The sequence below is a fragment of the Vombatus ursinus genome, unplaced genomic scaffold (assembly GCF_900497805.2).
Source record: "Vombatus ursinus unplaced genomic scaffold, bare-nosed wombat genome assembly UNPS02005659.1, whole genome shotgun sequence".
NCBI lineage: Eukaryota > Metazoa > Chordata > Mammalia > Diprotodontia > Vombatidae > Vombatus > Vombatus ursinus.
In genome coordinates, this window is record NW_020945437.1 from 936,916 (window position 1) to 958,874 (window position 21,959).

Here is a 21,959-nt window from a genome sequence, read left to right on the forward strand (position 1 = left end):
CAACCCTGTCCATTCTGAGAAAATGCAAAATCTGTCCTAAACCAAAACACAGAAACTACAATAGAACACAACTGTCCTAAAAAGAAATGTAAAATTTTAAATATTCTGCATAGCAGCTTCTTAAATTATTTGATTAGGATAGAATGGATCTGAAATCATACAACTGTCAGTTGTTTTGGACAGCTAACTTAAAATCTTACTTGTAAACAGCACTCTACCACATAGGTAAAAACGTTGTTTTCTCAATTGAATTTGGCATTTAAAACAGAACAAAGTATCTTAAAAGCACCATAAAAGGCTTAAATTAATATGCTTTTCATTAAGTATTATTTTAAAAAACCTAACCCTTTTGCTTTTCTTATTTTAAATTTAAGAATGCTAGACAAAACAATTAATTTCTATAATTTTAAGTGCCGAACGTGCATTGATGGACTGCTAAAGTTCCACCTAAAAAGCAGGTTTTCATAATGGCCTCCAAAATAACCTGAATCAAATTTTCCTGTTACAGTTAAAATACCCCAAAACGAAAAAAACTCGAACATCCACACGCTGTACAAAAATAAGTACTGGAAAGAGAATGTGAAACCCTCCGAATTCTATATAATTCTAGCAATTTTAACCACATGGCAGTAGTTCACATTTTCACTGCTATATCTGGCACATATTCAAGAACACAGAATGCTTTGAGATTAATACAGTGCTTTCTATGTTTTTAAATAAAAACAGAATGTTCTCAAAACAGTCAGCAAATCTTACCACTCATTTTGTTTTACTGTAGCAGCAGAGGACAAGAGAATCCAGCAAGACAACGTTGTACACGTTATCTGCTTTAATTGGAGGATGGTTTTGTTTTTTTGCAAAGCTGTAGGAGGAAAAGCTTCTTTGACCGAGTCACATGATGATATCACGTGACCTACCGTGAAAAAGACAGAGAGGAAAAAAAAAGTATGCCTTCCTGTTCACAACAGCTTCCTTTACTACATAGGCCACAGAAAACTAATCTCTTCAGGCAGTGCACTGTAGTTTGCTTTGATGAAATTCTATCTTAAATAGTGCCTTATGAATAAATTCAAAAGCCTGTAAAATTAAATTATAAGAATAGTTGGTATTTGAAAAAAAGAAAAAAAGTTTTTTTTCAAATACTTTCCTATGGCATTACCTCTGTAGCTCTCTTCTACAACATGCACTGTTTCATTTGGTTAGAATACTTCTCATTTAAAAACCTGTGCCATTCACTAAGTATTTTTGTTCTGATAAATACTGCAATTTCAAAAAAGGTAAAATAAAAGCTACTTTTCAATGGGTTATTTTTAGCCTTTAAATATTGTTTCAAACTAAGGGCTTAATGAATGCACACAACACATTAAAAACACAGAAATACACATTTGTCAGCCTATTCCCTAGAGGAATAAATATTTTAAGGTGGCATGTCACATTTAGTATATCTTATACTAATAATGTATACTATCCAACACTTTTTGTGTAGCCATACCACTTTTGTGTAGAACTACTTTTTGTGGTTCAGTTTTCCACACCCCCTTACTTCCACATAGACTTTCTCATTTGTTATTTGTTTGCTTAAAAATTTTTTTTTTGTACATTTACTATAGCCCCTATAAGGAAACTTCTCTGTGACAGACAAGTAATTTTCAAATTTAGGAAGGAATCCTGCACTGCTCATACCATTTCTCATGACTATCAGAGAAACTGTCAAATATAGCTGCATGTCATGCATGCATGATCTGCCAAATAATTGTTTTAGTTTGTGGCAACTCATGGAGGACTGAATTGTGGAAGAGAAAAGAGGGACCAAGGAAAGACAAATATTAGGAGAAACAGTAGAATGATTCTGTTCTAGTACTCTAGAAATAGAGCTTCCTCTAATCTCTTTACACGTATAGGATCATAGTGTTTAGAGTCACAAGGCTCTTGTCTATTTTCTCTTTTCTTCCTCTTTACTGTGTACCATAAGGATTCAGAATATCTTCAAAAAAGGGATACTTAAAATTATTTGGCAGGTCATGCAATTCCTTACAGAAAACTGGTTTCAAAAAGGTCAGTGGGTACACTGGCTTTTGCAGGCAACTTAGGCAGCATGGCCTCTGAAACATAAGGCAGATACAATGGGAGCGATAATCCATGAAACAATAAACACTTGTCTGTTGTACATTCATTTTTAAAAAAATCATTCATTAGGTGCCTACTATGTGCAAACAACTGAGTTAGGCACAGTGAGGAATACAGGGAAATAAAACATGGAAGGAGTTTAGTGACTTTTTTTTTTGGCAAAGAGGAAGAGGAGTTAAAGGAGTGTGAAGAGAAATGGTCAACTTAGTGAATTTTGTTTGCCTGTTTAACATATGCGTGTATGTTGTTACACGTATATATTAAAGCGGTAAACAAAAGATTATATGTGTGTATTTATAATAATTTCTTTTGGAGTCTACTGCTTTTATTTAAAAATTAAAGGAACTTAAAATTAGTAGCAAAAGTGAGGCTTAGGACAGTTTCTGAATTTCAGTTTTTCACGCTCTATTAGCATAGATTAGAAAAATTCTATAATCATATTTCTTAATAGTTTAGATGTCTCCATAATAAACACAGTACAAATATAGTTTAAAAACTTAATTATGTAGAATAATTTAATAGAATGAATTTGACCTCATTATAGTTTTTTAGCTTTAAACTGAATTGTTTACTGATTGAAAACTTTGAAACGATACACATTTGATCAATTATCTCTTTCATACAAGGATATTTTCCCATTATTTTTGCATTCTGGTTAGAAAGCTGCAGAGTCTATGATATTAATGTATATGGATGCTGCAGGTCATGTACACTGCTATTTTTAGTAGAACAATGATGAATCATTCTTGCTCTGTTATCCTGGTAGGAAATAGTACTTGGGATTCACTGCAGTATTTTAGATTAATCATGTCTCTATAACTGAACACCCACACTCTGACATCACACTGGCAAATGATATGAATCAAAGACCTAAGCCCCAACAGATGAAAAATAAAGGCCACAGTAGCAGAAAACAAGAATACTAATTGATGTAGTAACACGTTCATCTAACATGAGCAGACAACAGGAAATCAACAATCCTCAGATTTAAGAGTTTCAGAATTTTATTTTAGGCTTAGCACATAAGATAACAACAAAAGCCAATATTTTAAAAAAAAAACTATATTTGAGAGATTTTTTTTCAAGACAAATCACCTGTTAATAATATTAGAAAGTGCTACAAATGAAAGATAATCATAGTTGGCAAAAAAGACTTAGATTAATAAAATGTGGCATAAAAATTTCCTTATATGTAAAATAAAGGTTTTGGCCTAGATAATCTTTTACCTCCTTCCAGTTAAATGCCAAAATCCTATAATAAAATATAATGAAAATAAAGAAAATGCTGCAAAAAAAATCATGTTCATTTTGCATCAAGAAAGGCAAAAGAGGAATTTGGTTTTAAAGGTTATCACGTAAATAAAATATATTTTGTTTATCATATTATCCACTGCAAAATGGATGGAGAAGGATACAACTATTTTTGAGATATATCCAGCATTGGAACTCATTTGAGTGTCCCTGAGGAACCAATAATACCACCCTTCTCTTTGGAATTTCATTCTTCAGCAATACTTCTTCCAGTCACTGATATTTTTCTTTAAAATCTGGAATTTGCCTGAGAGAACATAGATGCAGGGTATAAGGTTTACTAGGGCTAGAAGTATAGCCCAGGACCTTTTGAGACCTTAGTAACTTCTCAATGTCGTAGAACTAATCTTTCTGGGATACTACAACTAACATAGTATCACAGTGCCCCAGCCAGCATTCACCTTGGTAATGTTCTCTGGGTTATTTTAATTAGGTCTTGGTGAATTGTGTGTTGTTGCTTTACCAAAGAACCAATGACTCTGTTTCACTTTATTTTGAAAGAAATGATTTGAAAAAGAGAATAAAACTAGATAGAAAGACCCACACATAGTTCCCAACAACAGTAGCCTGTAGAAGAGTGGACTTCATATACAGGAATACCCAACATTATATAATACTACACAATAAGCAAACCCTCGTGGGATGTTAGGTTCCTTAGTTTGTCATACTAGCTTTTGCTCCTATACCACATAACAGAAACTCTGCATTTTTCTGCTCAGCTATATTAAATATCTGTATGTAATAGTGTTTTGCTGAAAGTCACAAAATCCTGGATCAAATAAATGACATTAAGCACAACACATGTTTTTCACACGGTGGAGACCACCTATAATCACAAAAAATATAGCCACAGGTACATCATTTGAATAATTTTTCTAGACATTTTATTATACTCATTTTTTCATAGACAGATGACTTGACTGGGTCTAATTTGCCTTTTTTTTAGTCATTTGTCATGATTAAAAATATATTAATACATTTAAATTTGATGATAGCAAAAACTGTCCTTGTCTCTAAAGTATTTCAATAAGCCATGTACATTAAGCAAATCAAGGATCAATAGAATCATGGGATTTGGAGCTGGAAGGGAACTCAGAAAAGAGCTAATCCAATCTCCTCATTTTACAGATGAAAAGAAATTTGAGACCCAGAGAGTACAATGACGCAGAAAAAAAATTTGTAAACAAAAAATTTGTAAACAGAGAATCTATCATTAATGACTCAAGGCTTTGAAACGATCATAAAAAATATGCCAAGACCTATTTATAAATCACTAGTTTTATTACACAATGTTCAAGAGTTGAAAAGATATACTTACTCCATTTGATGTGGGATATGTTAACACAATGAATTGGCAAATTTATTAGTAAAGATTAAGATGTAACATCTGCACATCCTAAACACAGAATAATATCCTACTTATGGCCTTTTGGCCACCTCTTTGATTATAAGCCTTTTGTAAATGGTTCGTTTTTTATACCAAAGCTTCTACTCACCTTTCTCACCCCTTTTAAAGATTGGCTAATATCTTGTAAGCCACATCAAGCCTTTTTTTTTTTTAAAATAAATTTTTATTAACCTCATAAGCAGGCTCTAAATTCTATTTATTTTCATCAATCATGGAAATAAAATGCTAAGGCCTACTTAATCAGCCTCTCTCCCCACCCCCCTCAATTTTTCTCTCTTCCTTGGAGTAACTCCCACTGTGAAAATCAATGCTAGATGAACCTATCTTTAAGCGGAGGAGAAGACACACACACACAAAAGGAAAGAGTGCTACCAATAGCGGGGTTGATCAGCACTAATTTCCCTGTAGAATCTATGTTGGTCTCAGTGTCCCCAAAGTAAGAAGACTGTTACCTTTCTGGTAAATATGAGTTACAAGGGCTTAACAAAGCATGAAGACAAAGGAGACCAACTTTGAAGTAAAGTCTTATGACAGGTAAAACCATATGCTTCAGATGTATTAGATAGGCCCCCTTTCTTCATGTCACTTACCCACATAATCTTTCATTTACCCATATTTTGATTTTCTATTTACTGTTCCTAATTATCTACCTCTCTCACTTTCTTACCTTTTCACCCTCAGTGTAATACTTGAAATTGTACTGGTATCTCTACAGAGACTGAGGCCTGTGGGTTCAAATGGCAGAATAGAGAAAAATGGAGAAAATTAAGAAATGAGGTGGGCTAGACTGGCTTGCTGTTATTATTTTCCCCTAACTCATTCCCTCTTTCCAACTTCCGTGTTACTGTTAAGGGCACCACCACTGTCTCATTTACCTTGGTTTCACTGTTCACTCCTCTCACACTCAGTTCATATATCCAATCTGCTGCCATGTCTTGCCATTTCTATCTTCACAACACTTCTAACTTATGTCCCTTCTGTTCTCTCTCATGGCCACCACACTGGTGCAGGTCTCATCACCTGACCTGCCTAATATTTTAATAGCCTTTTGGTTTGTCTCCCTGACTCAAGTATCTCTCTATTCCAGTCCATTCTCCATCTCCCAAAGTGACCTTCCTAATGTGAAGGTTTGACTGTGTCATATACCAATACTCAATAAAATCGAGCAGCTCCATATTACCATGATCAACTATAAGATCTTCTGTTTGGCTTTAAAGTACTTCATAACCTGGACCCTTCCTACCCGTTCAGTCTTCTTATATTTTACTCTCCTCAGAGTACTCTACGATACAGTGACACTGGCCTTCCTTACTGTTTTCCTATTATACTCGATTTTCTGACTCTGTGTATCTCTTTAATGGCTAATCCCCTTTCCTTTTCTCTGGTTTCCTTCAAGACTTCAAATGCAAGAGGCTTTCACCAATTCCATCCACTAATAGTGCCTTCTCTCTGGGATTATCTCTCACTTAAACTGCATATATAAATAGTTGTTTGCATGTTGACATCCCACCTAGAATGCAAGTTCCTAGAGGGTTGGGACCATCTTTTTTACTTTCTTTGTATCTCCAGCACACTGTCTGGCGCATAGTAAGCACTTAATATGCTTATTGATTGAAATGCATCTGTCTATCTCTTGCACATAGACACAGAGACACAGACACAGACACACACACTGATACACATTGTCCAAAAAACAAAAACAAAAACAAAATTTCTATGGAATGTTTGGACAGTGATGCTGAAGGAGGGATTTCTGCATGTAATGAGAGGATGAAGTTGTGTAAGATCCCAAAATGACACTGTCTTATGAGGTAAGTTTCTTCTCACTATATTTCTTAAAATAAAGGTTAGATGAATACTTATTAGGTAAATTGTAGAGAGTATTCTTGCTCTGACTTGATGGCCCTGGAGTCTCCTTCCAACTCTGAGATACTATAAATTTTATTCTGTAGGCCATAGGGTACCAATGAAGGTATTTGAGTATGAGTAACAGAATAAGTGGTATTTGGCTAAGATTTATCTATAGATGTGAACATAAAAGTTGAAAAATGACAGATGCTTATATTTTAGTACCTCAATGGATCTTTGATCTCATTGATATGGCTACTTCCTCCAAAAGCAGCCTATCCGTGCCTTAGATGGTATATCACCACACCATTGTGCTGGAATATTTCCTCTAGAATTCATATACCAAAGGTGTCAAACTTGCCTCCCTCAAAACTTCTAAATGTGGCCAGAATCAAATTAAAATGCAACTTGAAAATGTTTAACAAAATAAATACTAATACAACACATTATGTTAATTTGTGATTTTCTAAATCAATATGCAGCCTATAGGGAGGGACCTATTTCTATTTGAGTTTGAAACCACTGTCTTAAATAGTGGTTAATTTTAGAACATGTTTGGTCTCCTATCTATCACCTTGCCTTCTTCCTACATGGCTGAATAGATCTTTTTGTCCCCAATAATTAATGATTTTGATATCTTTATCTTATTTCTTGCATTCAATTCATTATTGATATGATGCTGCAATCTATTTACACCCACTATTCGTCTCGCATTGCTCTTTGGGTGACCTGAAATTTTGATTCTTTAGAGTCATATAGCATTACCAGAAGAAAAATATTAAAAACAAGTTTTTGATTTAGGTGAGAAGACTTGGGGTTGTCAAAAATGATACATGATTCCCCAAATACAATCTGGCCCACTCTCATAATCTTATCCAATTCTGGGTCTAGCTCACTGTTAACCTATAGCAGAGAGAATGACCAGATCAATTGGCCTCTATCTAAATGAAAATCAGAGTCAGAAAGACAGGCATTCTTCTCTATTTTTTTTTGTTTTATTTTGCTTTTAAGAAGGGGTTTTATGAAAGAAAAGGCTGTTCAATTATAATAACTTAGCCTGACCCAGAAGAAGAAAAAAAAATGTACCCCTCTCTGCTTTACAGAGGTAGAACTATGGGCGCGGAATAATATAGTAATGTATATATTGTCAGGCATACTTAACGTATTGGTTGGTTCTGAAGAACTATTTCTTGCCCTTTTTTAAATTCTTTATTACAAGGGAAGACTCTTGGGGAAGGGAAGAAGGGAAAAATAGAAATAAAGGTGACATAAAAATAAAAAATGTCAACACAATTTGTATTTGTTTAAAGACAGAGTTTTAGTAAAAGGAAACAAGATCCCTGGATGCAAAACATTTCTCCAATGAGCAATCTGTTCCCAAAAGGCACAGTCAACAGAAGCAGTAAATATTAGTCACAATTTGAAGATAAAAGTTCCTCATACCTGAACTTATTACAATCATTTTCTGCTATACTGTTTTCCACTCTCTACCCTCCCTCTGCCTGCTGAAAAAAGGAAAAACAGTTAAGTAAAACTGACCTCCAAATCAAATCTATTTTGCTGCACATGCAACATTTTATACCTGCGATCTCTTCCTTTTCTGTCAATGTGAGGCTCCAATGCAATAAACATTCATTAAGTGCCTATGTGTGAGGGAATTGAAGGAGTTAGGAAAGCAACTAGTTAACTTGCTGTCCTAATCCCCTCAGTTCTCTCATTTTTCACTTGCCACATGTGCCAAGCATTGTGCTAAAGCACTGGGGATACAATTAATAAAGAGACAGTCCATGTCTTCAAGAAGCTTACAATCTAAAGGGTAAGATAAACATGGATATCATGTTTCATCCTCTTCTTTGAAACCAAGATTGCTTATTGTAAGTAATTTGTTCTTTTGCCTTTTCATCTACTTGTTTTTTCCTCTTAGACTTGTTAGGCCAAACTCTTTTGAGTGGTTTTGAATCTCAATTAAAAGGCTACACAATATTCTAGGACTTGTTTCTGTACAAGGTCATCTGCCAATAGGAATATCTGGAAGAACAACACTCCTGCAATGGAATCCTTCTCCTTTTGGACTTTGCAATGAACAACTTCCAAGACAGTGGCAAACACTTTTGGTGAGCATCCATTTCTTTGTTTTATGCCTTGACTGATGATTAATACAAGGATTCTCAAATTACTGCTTGTATTATCTCAAAGAATTTTTAACGTAAGCAAGGGAGGAGTCTTTGATCTTGAATTTTGTCCTATTAAATGCTTTTATATAGTTTATAATAAATATAATAGGATTTTGCACTACTTGCACATTTAGGCAACTGTGTGACTCTACTGACATTGTTGCAAAGCTGCATTTGTTAAAGACTCTCCATTTCTTTTTTTATCTTAAAGATGCTCTCACTACAAATATAGCTGTTTGTCATTAAAATTTTGTAGAACTGTTGAAGGAGAAATATGCATTGGTAGATTCTAATTTTTAAAAATTATCCAATCGAAGCCTAGTACAGCCCCAAATACAAAAACATTAAAAAACCCTAAAAATGCCTAAAGTAAATTTTTAGGCATAAAGGAATCTTAATGATATTTCTCAATTCTTATCAAATCATTAGAAAGCACAACTCTGTAACAATGGTTAATTGGAGTATTTATAGGTAGAAAGACACATTTCTCCAATGCACTAATTCTATTTTTATGAAATGAGAACAGTATCCTGGAACACCACAAATCACCAATACATTCTAGGATCTATTTTTCTCTTACAGTAAATGTAAAAATAATTAGCTTCTGGGTACCAAAAACACTATCCTTTAAAAGAACACAGGAAAAAAACTACTTACATTCAGGTCCTATTTTAAAAACAGATTGTGTTAAAGTTCATTTAGAAGCAGACATTTCTAACTTGGAAACCCATTTACCCACAGAAATAATGTTGCTGATGGTTAAGTTCTAATGAAAACCCACAAAAGCTGACATAAAATAGATGAAATAATACATTACAATATTAAAAGAGTCACCTTTTTTTCTCTGAAACTTTTGGACTTAAAAAAAAAAAAGCTAGCACCAGTCCTGGAGTTAGGAGAACCTGAGTTCAAATGCAGACTCAGTTACATTGTGTGACCTGGGCAAATCACTTCAACCCTACTACCTCTCCACCCCGCCCCCCAAAAAAAGAATAAAAAAGAAAAAGCTTTAAAGTAGCCTTCTTCTCTTCAGTCTTGCCACCTTTCCAATGTATCTTTTACACTCCTGCTAATTAATTTTTCAAATGCACAGGTTTGACAGTGAAATAAGACGTGAAAAAGACTTTGTAAACCTTAAAGTCCTACATAGATGTTTGTTGCTAGTACATTTTCTTGCTCCAAAACCTTCAATGACTCCTCAACTCCCATGGGAAAAAATACAAACTTCTTAGCACGGCATCCAAGGCTGTCTCTAGCCCAGACTCAAAACGTGTTCTATTCTAATTCAATAGAACACACTAGGTCTTAAGGATATTATGAAGCAACTGCAAAAGAAGAACATTAATGAGTACAGTTCCTATGGCCTTCAATTGTCTGCAAGATGAGTTCAATAACTATGGGTGGTTGAGGCAGCCAGAAATGAAATTAAGGTTCTTTCCACTCCTCACAGGAGGCCACTTATAGCTCTTCTATCCTCTCTGGACAGCTCCCCATCCTGTGCCTGAGATAATCTACCTGGAGGGAAATTCCTTATCAGCTGTTGCCAGCTATACAGTATTTAAGTTTGTGCTTCAACTATTACAACTGGTGTAATCCTTGGCCCTGAATTACCTGGTCAGCATCATCAGGCATGACAGATTCCTAAAAGCTGTGCCTCCTACTGGGACCAAAAATGTCAACCCTAACAAACAGGAATTCTTATCCTGTAGGCTCCCAATTTCATAAAGGCAGGGGTTAGGCTCTTCTAACTCATTGTTGACACTCATTTCTGGGCTCATGGGCAATACTGACAGCACAGTAGATAGGTGTCTACCAAATTACAAACCACAATACTAAGCAAATTGCTATGGATCTTGCTGAGCTGTTCCCAAGTTGCGGCGCCTACACAGTTGCCTTCAGACCAAGGATTGGCTCCCTCACTCTCTCAGCCTTTTCTGAACTTCAAGATCTCAGTGCCAGAGTCCTGTGAATTTTGTCAAAGCATCTCAAGAAGACACTCAAAATCTGTTCCATCCAGATTCAGTAAGATGCTCTAGGTCTTAAATATACAATCCATTGGTCACATTACTTAAGGTAAATAATAAGTACAGTCCTCACAGCCTTCCATTATCTGCAAAAGCTCACTCAGTTGCACCAGGTTTATTTCTAGCTTCACATCTGACAAGCTACCTGGGGCATCACATCTCACAAGCTACCTGTTCCCTAGAAGCTCCTTGAAAAGATGCTCTCTATCTAGGATAGTATGAACCTCAGATCATGCACTGGGTGAAGTTTCTTGGCTGTTGCTAGGTGATACTATATGTCAATTCTCAGCTTACCATGAAAGTTCTTTAGAAACAAGATTCAACCTGATTCACCACTACTCTCAGAATGTAGTCAACATTTCAGGTAAACCGGAAAGCCTTTTCTACTGTCTAATTCTACCCTTTCCTATTTCCATGCATCTGTGCCTGCCATACACCAGACTCCCTTCAACAAATTTTCCCCATATTTATAACTGTTTTAATATTCCAGGCTAAGGTACCACCTCCTTCAGAATAATTTTCTTGATCTACCAGTCATAAAATGATTGCCCTTTCAGCTCCCAATATCTTGTACCACTCTGGTCTAGTTACTCCTATGTACTTATCAAGTTCCAACTTGTATTATAACTAATTTTCTTCCAACTAGATTCTTTAAAGCAAATACTGTCATTTTAAAGCCATGTATTCCTAGCACAGAAGTACCTTGCATACAGTGGGTACTTAATTTTTTTAAAAATTGAATTTTAAGCAAGTATACAGTACTCTGTTACTGGTCTAGCTCCAAATACTACTGGATAACATGATCTAAGAATTCTATTTTCTACAAATCTTTTTAAGAGTATACTATTTTTTTTCTCTAAATCAAGACTGTCCTGGGGCAAAAAATAGCTATGGATCATACCCTCTTCTTAATCCCAGAAACATTACACTGATTACTAAACAAAGAAACTGATCACAAAGAAAGAGGTACGTAAAAACAAGGGATTTGAGGGTAGTGGAAAGGGGGTGGAAAGAGACCTAGGAGTAGCAAAGCAGAATTCCTCTGAAATCTTCTGGTCAGCTCGGCAGAAAGGAAGGAACAAAGGTGAGGAACCTGGGTCCCCCCACCCCCTTAGGTGCATTATAGCAATTAAAGGAAAGAAGAGGTAACTAGAACGATTAAGGGAGAGAAGTCCCAATGGGTATAAGGAAGGAGAAAGGGAATAGGAAGAACTGGTACAGTGGAAAGAACATCAGGCTTTGAGTCAGAGGATCAACTGATTCTTACTTTCCACTTTGCGTAAGTCATCCTCTAAGCCTCAGTTTTCTCATCTGTAAAGTGAAGGGGGATGGAGGGAACAACATAATGAATGAGATGTTATCTAGTTGGGAGCTAGTTAGTTCAGTGGAGAAGGTACTAGACTTAAGAGTCAGGAAAACCTGAGTTCAAATCCTGCCTCAGACACTAATAATAATAATACTAGCTATTACTTAAATAGCACTTTAAATTTACACACCACTTTACAAATGCTTTCTCATTTGATCTTCATAACAATTCTGTGGAGTAATGCAATTATTACCCCCATTTTACAAATGAAGAAACTGAGACAGAGAGAGGTTATATGACTTGCATAGAGTTAGTGAGTCTTAGTAGCATCTGAGAATTGTTTGTTTATATCCTATCTTACAAATTGTCTGATCCTGGGCAAGTAATTCTCTCAGCCTTTGCTTTCTCATCTGTAAAAAGGGGATAATAATAGCACCAATTTCCTAGGGCTTTAGTGAGGACCAAATGAGATAAGAGGTAAAGTGCTTTGAAAACCTTAAAGTGCTATATGAATGCTAGCAATGACCATCATTATCATCAATCTGATCCTCATCGTCGTCTAAGGTACCTTCTTCCAGCTTCAAATGCTATAAAGACTTACAGAATCATTCTAGGGAATCTGTGGATAGTGGTAAATAAAGTGGTATATTGAGGGAAAAGAAACAAGATAGGGATGGTAGGAAAAGTCTTAGTAAAAGTAGAAGAAGAAAATGAAAAGCATGACTATTTTTAAATTGGTTTATTGTTTTACAATCAAGTTATAACATAAAAGTTTATTTTAAAGTTACCTGTTTGGAACCTGGAATACATTTTCCCATAGAAATAGTTTTAGAAATGCTAGTAAAGTTAACCCATAAAACTTTATTTATTTAGTTCATGACATAGAAAATAATGTTACAATACTAGCAATTAAAAGAAAACCAGAAAAAATAGTACAGTGTTTAAAAATTTTGCTACATACACATAACTAACCAAAATACTTAATTTTTTTAAATAGCATTTTACTTTTTCCAATTACATGTAAAGACAGTTTTCAACATTCATTTTTTTTTTCTGGTAAGGCAATTGGGGATAAGTGACTTGCCCAAGGTCACACAGCTAGTACGTGTCAAGTGTTTGGTCTGAGGCTGGATTTGAACTTAGGCCCTCCTGAATTCAGGGCCGGTGCTCTATCCACTGCGCCACCTAGCTGCCCCTCAACATTCATTTTTTATAAGATTTTGAGTTTCAAATTTTTTCTCCGTTCCTCCTTCCTATCCCCTCTCCAAGATGACAAGCAATTAACAGAAATACTTAAGATAAAAAAATCATTCCCCAACAGAGAGTCAACGGATATGAACAAACAGTTCTCAAAATAAATATAAACTAGGCCAGTAGGGTGGCTAAGTGGATAGAGTTTTGGACATGGAGTAAGGAAGATCTGAATTCAAATCCAGACTCAAACACATGTGTAACTTGGGTAAGTCATTTAACCTCCCACACCTCCACTTCCTTATGAATAAAATGGGGACAATAATAGCATCTATCTCCCAAGGTTGTGCTGAGCATCAAATGAGATGACATTTTTTCAAAACTAAAGTGCCATTTAATTATTTATTATTAACAACCATATGATAGAATGCTCCAAATCACTAAGAAGAGAAATGAAATTCAAAACAAATCTGAGGTTTTAACTCATACCCTAAAACAGAAAAGATGAGGACAGTCAATGGTGATCGAAGTTGAGAAGAGTGAATGTCAGCGCATTTGCAGAAAGATAGGCATACTAATGCATTGGTGGTAGAGATGGGAATTAGTCCAACCATTACGGAAAGTAATTTAGAACAACAGGAAGACAGTGACTATCATATCCATACCTTATGACCCAAAGGATTTCATTACTCAGAATATGCCCCAATAAGTTCAGTACTAAAAGTTAAGGCCTTGAATACACCAGTTACAGAAATACTTTCTGTAACAGTAAAGACCTGGAAACTAAGTAGATGCCTATCGATTAGGAAATGGCTAAACAAGGTGTGGTATGTGAACTTAATAAATTATTATGCTTTAAGGTATGATGAATACGAATAATACAATGAAGTATGGAGAGACTTACATAAATTGATACAAAGTAAATTAAATGGAACCAGGAAAAGAATATATACAATGACAACAATGTAAATGGAAATAACAATAAGAACAAAAAATCAAAAGTGAATACTGTGAAATAATAGCACTTCACCTTGCTTCTTTGCAGAGATGAGGGACTATGGGTATAGAATACAGTCAGAACTAATTGATATGTAGGTTAGTTTTGCATAATTTTCTCTTCCTCTTTTTATTCTTTCTTATAAGGAATTACTTTCTGAGAAAGGCAGGAAGAGGTAAATACTGGGAATGTGGGTGATGTGAGAACAAGCTATCTTAATAAAATATACTTTAAAAACCTTAACTTGGATGCTGATGCTTGGGAAAAACACGTCAACTGCAGGTTCTGGGTGCTTTTAAGGCCTTTAGAGGTACGAATATTTTTTTAAAAAGTTTAAAATTCACATTAAAACATAGTTTGACTCTTGTTTAGTAGTCTAATCACTGTAACCATTAGCTACATCACTGATATTATTAATGTTATTAATCATGAATAAGTTTCTGGGGGAAAATTTTTTTGGATCACAGACAGAATTAAACATAGTGGGGACCTGAAGAAGAGGGGAAAAAAAGCAAAAAGTACTTTTCTTGTGCCACTGAAGCATAAAAGATATTATTTCAAGGGAATGTATAAGCACGTAAAAGGTGAATGGTCACATAATGAGAATGAGATGAAAATGCCAAAGAAATACCTTATTACCCTCAAGATACTAAAGGAATAAGAGAAGTCACCAGGGTACTGGGTAGATTTTTCATATTGATAGGAATCCACAGAAAGTTTCTGATTTGCATTTGGAGAGATTTTACCAATTAAATCACAGGTGGACCAAAGCACCAATCATCAGTCAAGAAGTACTACTTTCGCATCTACTACATGCCAGACATTGTGTTAAGCATGAGGGATGCAATTAAAGGCAAAAAACAATCTCTGTCCTTAAGAAGTACACATTCTAATAAAAGCAATAACATGCAAATAATTATGTACAAATAAGATATGTACAGGATAAATTGGAAATAATTCCAGAGAGAAGGCATAGAGGGCAGCCAGTGAAAATGACCAGTCAGGAGATGGAATGTCTTATGAGAGGAACAATAAGGAGGTATAAGAAGACTGAACAGGTAGAAGAGGGCCAGATTATGAAGGGCTTTGAATGGCAAACAGATGATTATACATTTGATCTTAGGTATCAAAGGAAAGGGAGCCACTAAAGTTTATTTGAATAGGAATATGACGTGGTTAAGCCAGTACTTTAAGAACATCATTTTGATCTTGTGGTTCCAGCCATTAGTTCTAATTTTTCTTTACATCATGACTAATGTAAAAATATATTTAATATAAATGTGTAAGTAGAGCCTATATCAGATTGCATGCCGTCTTGGGGAGGGAGTAGGAAAGGTAGGGAGAGAAAATGTAAAACTCAAAATCTTATGGAAGTGAATGTTGAAAACTAAAAATAAACTACTAAAAAAAGAATATCATTTTGACAGTTGAGTGGAGGAGACTGCATCTGGGAGAGATTTGTGATAGGAAGATCAACAAGGAGGCTACTGCAATTATCCAGGTGTTCTGCACCCAGGTAGTGGTAGGATAAAAGAGAGAAAGGGACATACAGGAGAGAAGTTATGAAGGTAGCAATGACAAGACTTAGCAACTGTTCAGATATAGGAAGTGAGGGGAGAGAGAATAAGGAGTTGAGGGTGCCACCTAGGTTGGAAGGCTGGAAGGCTGAGTAATTGGGAGGATAGTGGTACCCTCAACAGTAACATGGAAGTTCAGAAGAGGTGAAGAGTTTGGGGGAAAAAGAGCAAGTTTCATTTTGAACATGTTGTTTAAAATGTCTATAGGGCATACAGTTCAAGATGTCTAATAGGCAGTTGGAAATGTGAGTCTACAGGTTAGGGTAGGAAAAGTTGATTTGAAAATCATTAACATAAACTTCTTTTTTGTGGTGACAAAGAATTGGAAACTGAAGGGATGCTCATCAATTGGGGAATGGCTGAACAAATTATGGCATATAAATGTGATGGTATGTTATTAAGCTGTAAGAAATAATGAAGGGGATGGTTCCATAAAAACCTGGGAAGACTTCTATGAACTGATACAAAGTGCAATGAGCAGAACCAGAAGAATTTAAACAGTGATATCAATATGGTGAAGATAACCAACTCTAAAAGACTTGGTAACTCTGATCAATGATTCCAAAGAATTCTTGATGAAAACTGTTATCTATTTCCAGACAGAGAATGGTTAGGCTCAAAGTGCAGTTGGAAGCATACATTCTTTCTATTTTTTTTTTTAATCTCCTGGAACATTACTAATGCAGAAATGTTTTGCATGACTTCATATGTGTAATGAATATTATACTGCTTTCTCAATGGTTGGGGGAAGGAAAGAATTAAAATTAAATCAAATAAAATCAAAATCTTATGGAAGTGAATGTTGAAAACTAAAAATAAACTATTAAAAAAAGAATATCATTTTGACAGTTGAGTGGAGGAGACTGCATCTGGGAGAGATTTGTGATAGGAAGATCAACAAGAAGGCTACTGCAATTATCCAGGTGTTCTGCACCCAGGTAGTGGTAGGATAAAAGAGAGAAAGGGACATACAGAAGAGAAGTCATGAAGGTAGCAATGAAATTGAAATTAAAATTAAAATTAATAAAAACAAATTAATAAAAAATAAAATCATCAGCATAAAGACAATAATTGAATCCATGGGAGCAAACTAGCATAGAGGAAAAAGAGAAGAGGTTTCAGGACAGAGGCCATCAGTGGACATGACCTGGATAAAGATCCAGCAATGTAAAATGAGAAGGAATGCTCAGAAAAGTAGGAGGAGAATTAAGATAAGGCAGTGTCAGGAAACATAAAGAGAACAGAGTATCAAGAACAGGTTGAGCAACAATGTCAAAAGTTGTAGAGAGGTCGAGAAGGATAAGAGTTGGAGAAATGGCCATTAGCTATGGCAAGTCAGAGAATTTTGCTAACTTTGCAGGGTAATTTAGGTTGACAGATGAGGTAGGCAAAAAGAGGAAGTAGAGGTACCACTTGAAGATGGCCTTCTCAAGGAGTTTAGGCACAAAAGGGAGAACAGATATTATCAATAGAGGGTTTCTTTGAGGATGGGGAACACTTAGGTATTTTTGTAGCATGTGAAGGGGAGTAATATGAAGTAAGACTGGAAGGGCAGATGGAAGCCACATTTTGGATGTCTTTAAATTCTAGGCTGAAGATCTTGCACTTTATTCTAGAAACAAAGGGAACCTACCTAAGATTTGCCAAGGGGAAATATAATATGAGCAGATCTGAACAAGAACATCAATTATGTGAGGTCCCTTCCAATCCTCAAATTCTATAATTAGGCTATTGTGTAAAAGGTGGGCTGGAGTGGGAAGAGTTCAGATCACAAATAAAATGCCAATAAACATTCTCCCCACTAAATCTACTTTATAATGAATGATGTGGAAATAAGTATCAAAACAAAAAGAGCTTGAAATTACTTAAAATCAGTGTAGTCAGGGAAGCAGGGAGACGACCTTGCTTCCCTGTGAAAACACGCAGAGTGCTAGCCACTTCTCAAAAAAGACATAGCTGTTTAAAGAGATAGGAAGATACCTGGGGTAAATTTATGTAATTCATCAATAAGACAAAGTTTTAAAGTGCCTTGTAAAGGTAGACACGGATCTTAAAATTTTCTGGGCATTAACCAAGAAAAATATCAGAATGAAATAGGTTTAGGAAAACACATAAAATATGCAAAGCAAATTTTAGGCCAATATTTTTGTGCTTATGAAATGAATTTTCTTTCAAATCTTTCAAAAAAAATTTAAAGGAGTATTTTTCTATACTTCATTGGCAAATACTACCTATCAAGATTTTGGCTTTCAACAAAAACAAACAAACAAAACAAAAACAAAAACAAAAACAAAAACAAGACACCTGACTGAGCTTAGATTGTCTACTCTTTAATAACTTGATAGCACTGATATTTTATCTATTTTAAAGTGAAGTACTAATGACTTGTTCTAATTTGTATATATTTTCAGTTTGTTATGATTATGTATAGTTTTCCTAAAAGAACTACATATAATACAATCTCTGAGAAATAATATTTAAGTCTTTAGCTTCAACATGGAACTACTGCAAAATGTATTTACAATGAGTCATCTTCATTCATTTAGCCAATAACAGGCTGAATATATAAACGGATGATCTATTATAATTCAACTCCACAAACAGAATCTACTTACATAACTCAAAACTAGCTTTCTGAATTTCTTTAATATAATTGATGTTTTCATCTTAGCAAGAAGAAATCTGAAAAGGTAAGTAGTTTCACTTCACCTGACATCTAATTACAAAATATGGCCAACCTAAATTTTTGAGCAGCATAGTTCTGAGGTCAACAACAGGACTCCCTGACAACAGAACAAGAGGCTTCTCTTCTGTGCACACGCATGCACACATGCACATACACACACAAAGATAAATAATGCTTCTCATATATTAAGGATAGTCTAAGGGAAAAGGACCTACATGTACAATAATATTTATAGCAGGTCTTTCTGTGGTGGCAAAGAATTGGAAATTGAGGGGATGCCCATCAATTGGGGAACGGCTGAACAAGTTGTGGTATATGAATGTAATAGAGTAGTATCGTGCCATAAGAAACGATGAGCAGGTAGATTTCAGAAAAACCTGGAAAGACTTAAATGAATTGATGCTGAGCGAAGTGAGTAGGACCAGAACATCATACACAGTACCAGTAACACTGTGCGATGATCAACTATGACTGACTTAGCTCTTCTCAGCAATACAATGATCTAAGACAATTCCAAAAGACTCATGATGGAAACTGCTACCCACATCCAGAGAAAAAACTATTGAGTCTGAATGCAGATTGAAGCATACATTTTCACTTTCATGTGTGTGTGTGGCTTTTCCCTTTTGTCCTGTTTCTTCTTTCATAATATGACTAATGCAGAAATGTTTCCATGATTGCACATATATAACCTATATCAGATTGCTTGCCATCTTTGGGAGGGGGAAGGGAAGGGAGTGAGAAAAATTTTGAACTTAAAATCTTACAAAAATGAACGCTGAAAACTATCTTTCCATGTAATTGGAAAAAATAAAATGCTATTTACAAAAAAAAAAAAAGAGAGAGAGACATTGGTTCTCAAAATTTTTAGTCTCAGGACTCCTTTGCACTGTTAAAACTTATTGAGGCCCCACAAAAATTTTTGTTTAAGTAGATAACCTTTCAATATTTAACACAGTAGAAATTAAAAACAATAAAACTTTAAACTATTAACTCATTTAAAATGACAATAAACCCATTACATGTTAAGATAAATAACATTTTTATTGAAAAGTAACTATTAAAAAAAACTTGATAAGAGTGGCATTGACATTTTAAAAAAAGAAATGTCAGTTTAACAGCAGATAGCTGGATCTGCTTCTGGATTCAATCTATTCACTCAGTCAATAAACATCTATTAGATGTCTTCTACATGCCTGACACTGTGCTAAGCAATAAGGATACAAAGAAAGGGAAAAGACAGTCTCTGCTCTAAGGAGTTTACATGCTAATGGGAGACAACATGAAATCAACTATGTAAAAACAAGATATTTGCAGGATAAATTGGAGATAATCAGAAAAATCAACAGAGTGAGGGGAGATGAGGAAAAGCTTCTCTTAAAAATGATATTTCAGACTTTCAATGTGACTTGAAAGAAGTATAGAAAAAGAGAAGAGTTATCAAGGAGAGCCTCTTGTTTCTCCATGTTGTCCCCTGGGTGCACCAGTTCAACTCTACACTCTCCTTTTCTTGTGAATCCCTTGCTTCTTTATCCTACTGCCAATTTTGCCATACTAAGAAAATCGCAGAGCTTTCTCACCATCATGAAACTGTGTTGAATGAATTTACTACAAAAGTATGTGCCATAATCCCAACTGGGCTCTCACTGCAGCAAGGCAATTCTTCTGAACCTCCCTAATTTAGATACACTCTCACACTTATGACACTGACTTTTTCAAACCTCTTCTTCTCTCCTGAAACATCTTATAGCTCCCCCTGCTCCCAATCTCTCAACTAAGAGGCTTGCATCCAGACAAAGCAAAAACAAATAGACATAATTATAAGAGATAACTGGAGAAATATATTTTGCTAAAAGGTACCATAAATTAGGAATTAATAACGATACTGAAAATACATGTACCAAATGGCATGGCATCTAATTAAATTTTTTTTGAGGGTCATAAGTCGGCATTTATTATTTAAGTTTAAGGACAGGTTATGAAGGAGGCGGAGGGTATATTCATAACAGAGTCCAAGGTGGAGCCAAGAGAGTAGAAGGAAGGAGATTGGGAGACAAGAGACTCTCCTCTGTGTCTGCTCTAGATGGGTTTGATCCTGATTTCTGAGCCTTGCTCCAGGGCACACAACGAAGCACACGATAAGATGAGGTTCCAGGGGCTATGGTTTAGGAAACACCAAGGGGTGGCCACTGACACATCCAACCAGAGGTGGGGGCTGGGATTTTCCTTGGATGAACAGTACCGCTTCCTTTTAGGAAATGAAGCATAGTGATAAGTTTCATCCCACTTATTTCAGCTCTTATGAAACATTCTTCTAGTTAAAGTTTTTATGCTAAAGAATTCTTTCATCACTCTCTAACTTCTTGCACTTTGCTTCTATTTTCTTTGAATATGCATCCAACTTGTAAGCTGCCTGTTCAAGACCTGCTACTTGCTCCTCAATTAAAGTGATCTGATCCAGATAAGGCTGAAGTGCTGCATATTTCTGGTTTAAGTCCTTTAGGTTTCTATGTATGTTTACTGCAATATCTTTATTTCTGGATACTTCAAGGTAGATTTGTTCATATTTTCCAGAAGTTTATAGTCTTGGTTGGTGGCTGTCAGCTTGCCTGTTAGGTACATGGCCATTCTGGAGAACATGTCCTGGCACAGCCCTGTGGTGTCTGCCTTGGGCGAGCTCTGTGGCCTCCTCGGCTGTCTCCACCACAGCACTGTCTAGGCCGGGGAAGGGAGGAAGGAAAAAGGATGGAGGGAAGGATGGGGATGAAGGAGGAAGGGGAAGATAGAGGGAAGAGGAGGGGAGGGAGGGGGAGAAAAAGGGAAGGGTGAAGAGTCAGAGAAGGAGGTAAGGGGAGGGGGGTGAGGCAATCGGGGTTAAGTGACTTGCCCACAGTCACACAGCTAGTAAGTTTTATATGTGTCTGAGGCCACATTTGAACTCAGGTTCTCCTGACTCCAAGGCCAGTGTTCTATCCACTGCGCCACCTAGCTACCCCTGGGCGTCTAAATTCTTGAAGGAAAATTTAAATGAGTTACATGAGGAAATGGACAGTAAAACAATAGTAGTGGGGTCTACTCCTCTCAGACCTAGATAAATCTAACCATAACATAAATAAAAAAGGAGTTAAAGAGATGAATAGAATTTAGAAAAGTTACATATGATAGACCTTTGTAGAATATTAAATAGGACTAGAAAGGAATATGCCTATTCTGAAACATGCATGGCACCTTCACAAAAACTGACCATGTACCAGGGCATTAACAACCTTACAAACAAATACAGAAAAGCAGAAATATTAGATATACCATT

At 35.6% G+C, this 21,959-nt stretch overlaps 1 protein-coding gene across 4 annotated transcripts in view; it reads right to left on the reverse strand.

Annotated features, from left to right (window-relative positions):
• Positions 1 to 21,959, reverse strand: part of FNDC3A (fibronectin type III domain containing 3A) — a 203,532-nt gene that overhangs the window by 85,263 nt on the left and 96,310 nt on the right. The window contains exon 1 of one of the 4 annotated variants that reach the window (XM_027848142.1): positions 757 to 839. The exons of the other annotated variants lie outside the window; for them this stretch is intronic. Coding sequence (XP_027703943.1) covers positions 757 to 763 — 7 coding nt within the window. The 5' untranslated portion in view covers positions 764 to 839. Of the gene's footprint in view, positions 1 to 756; positions 840 to 21,959 lie in introns of those variants that run through there. 4 annotated transcript variants of the gene reach the window in all.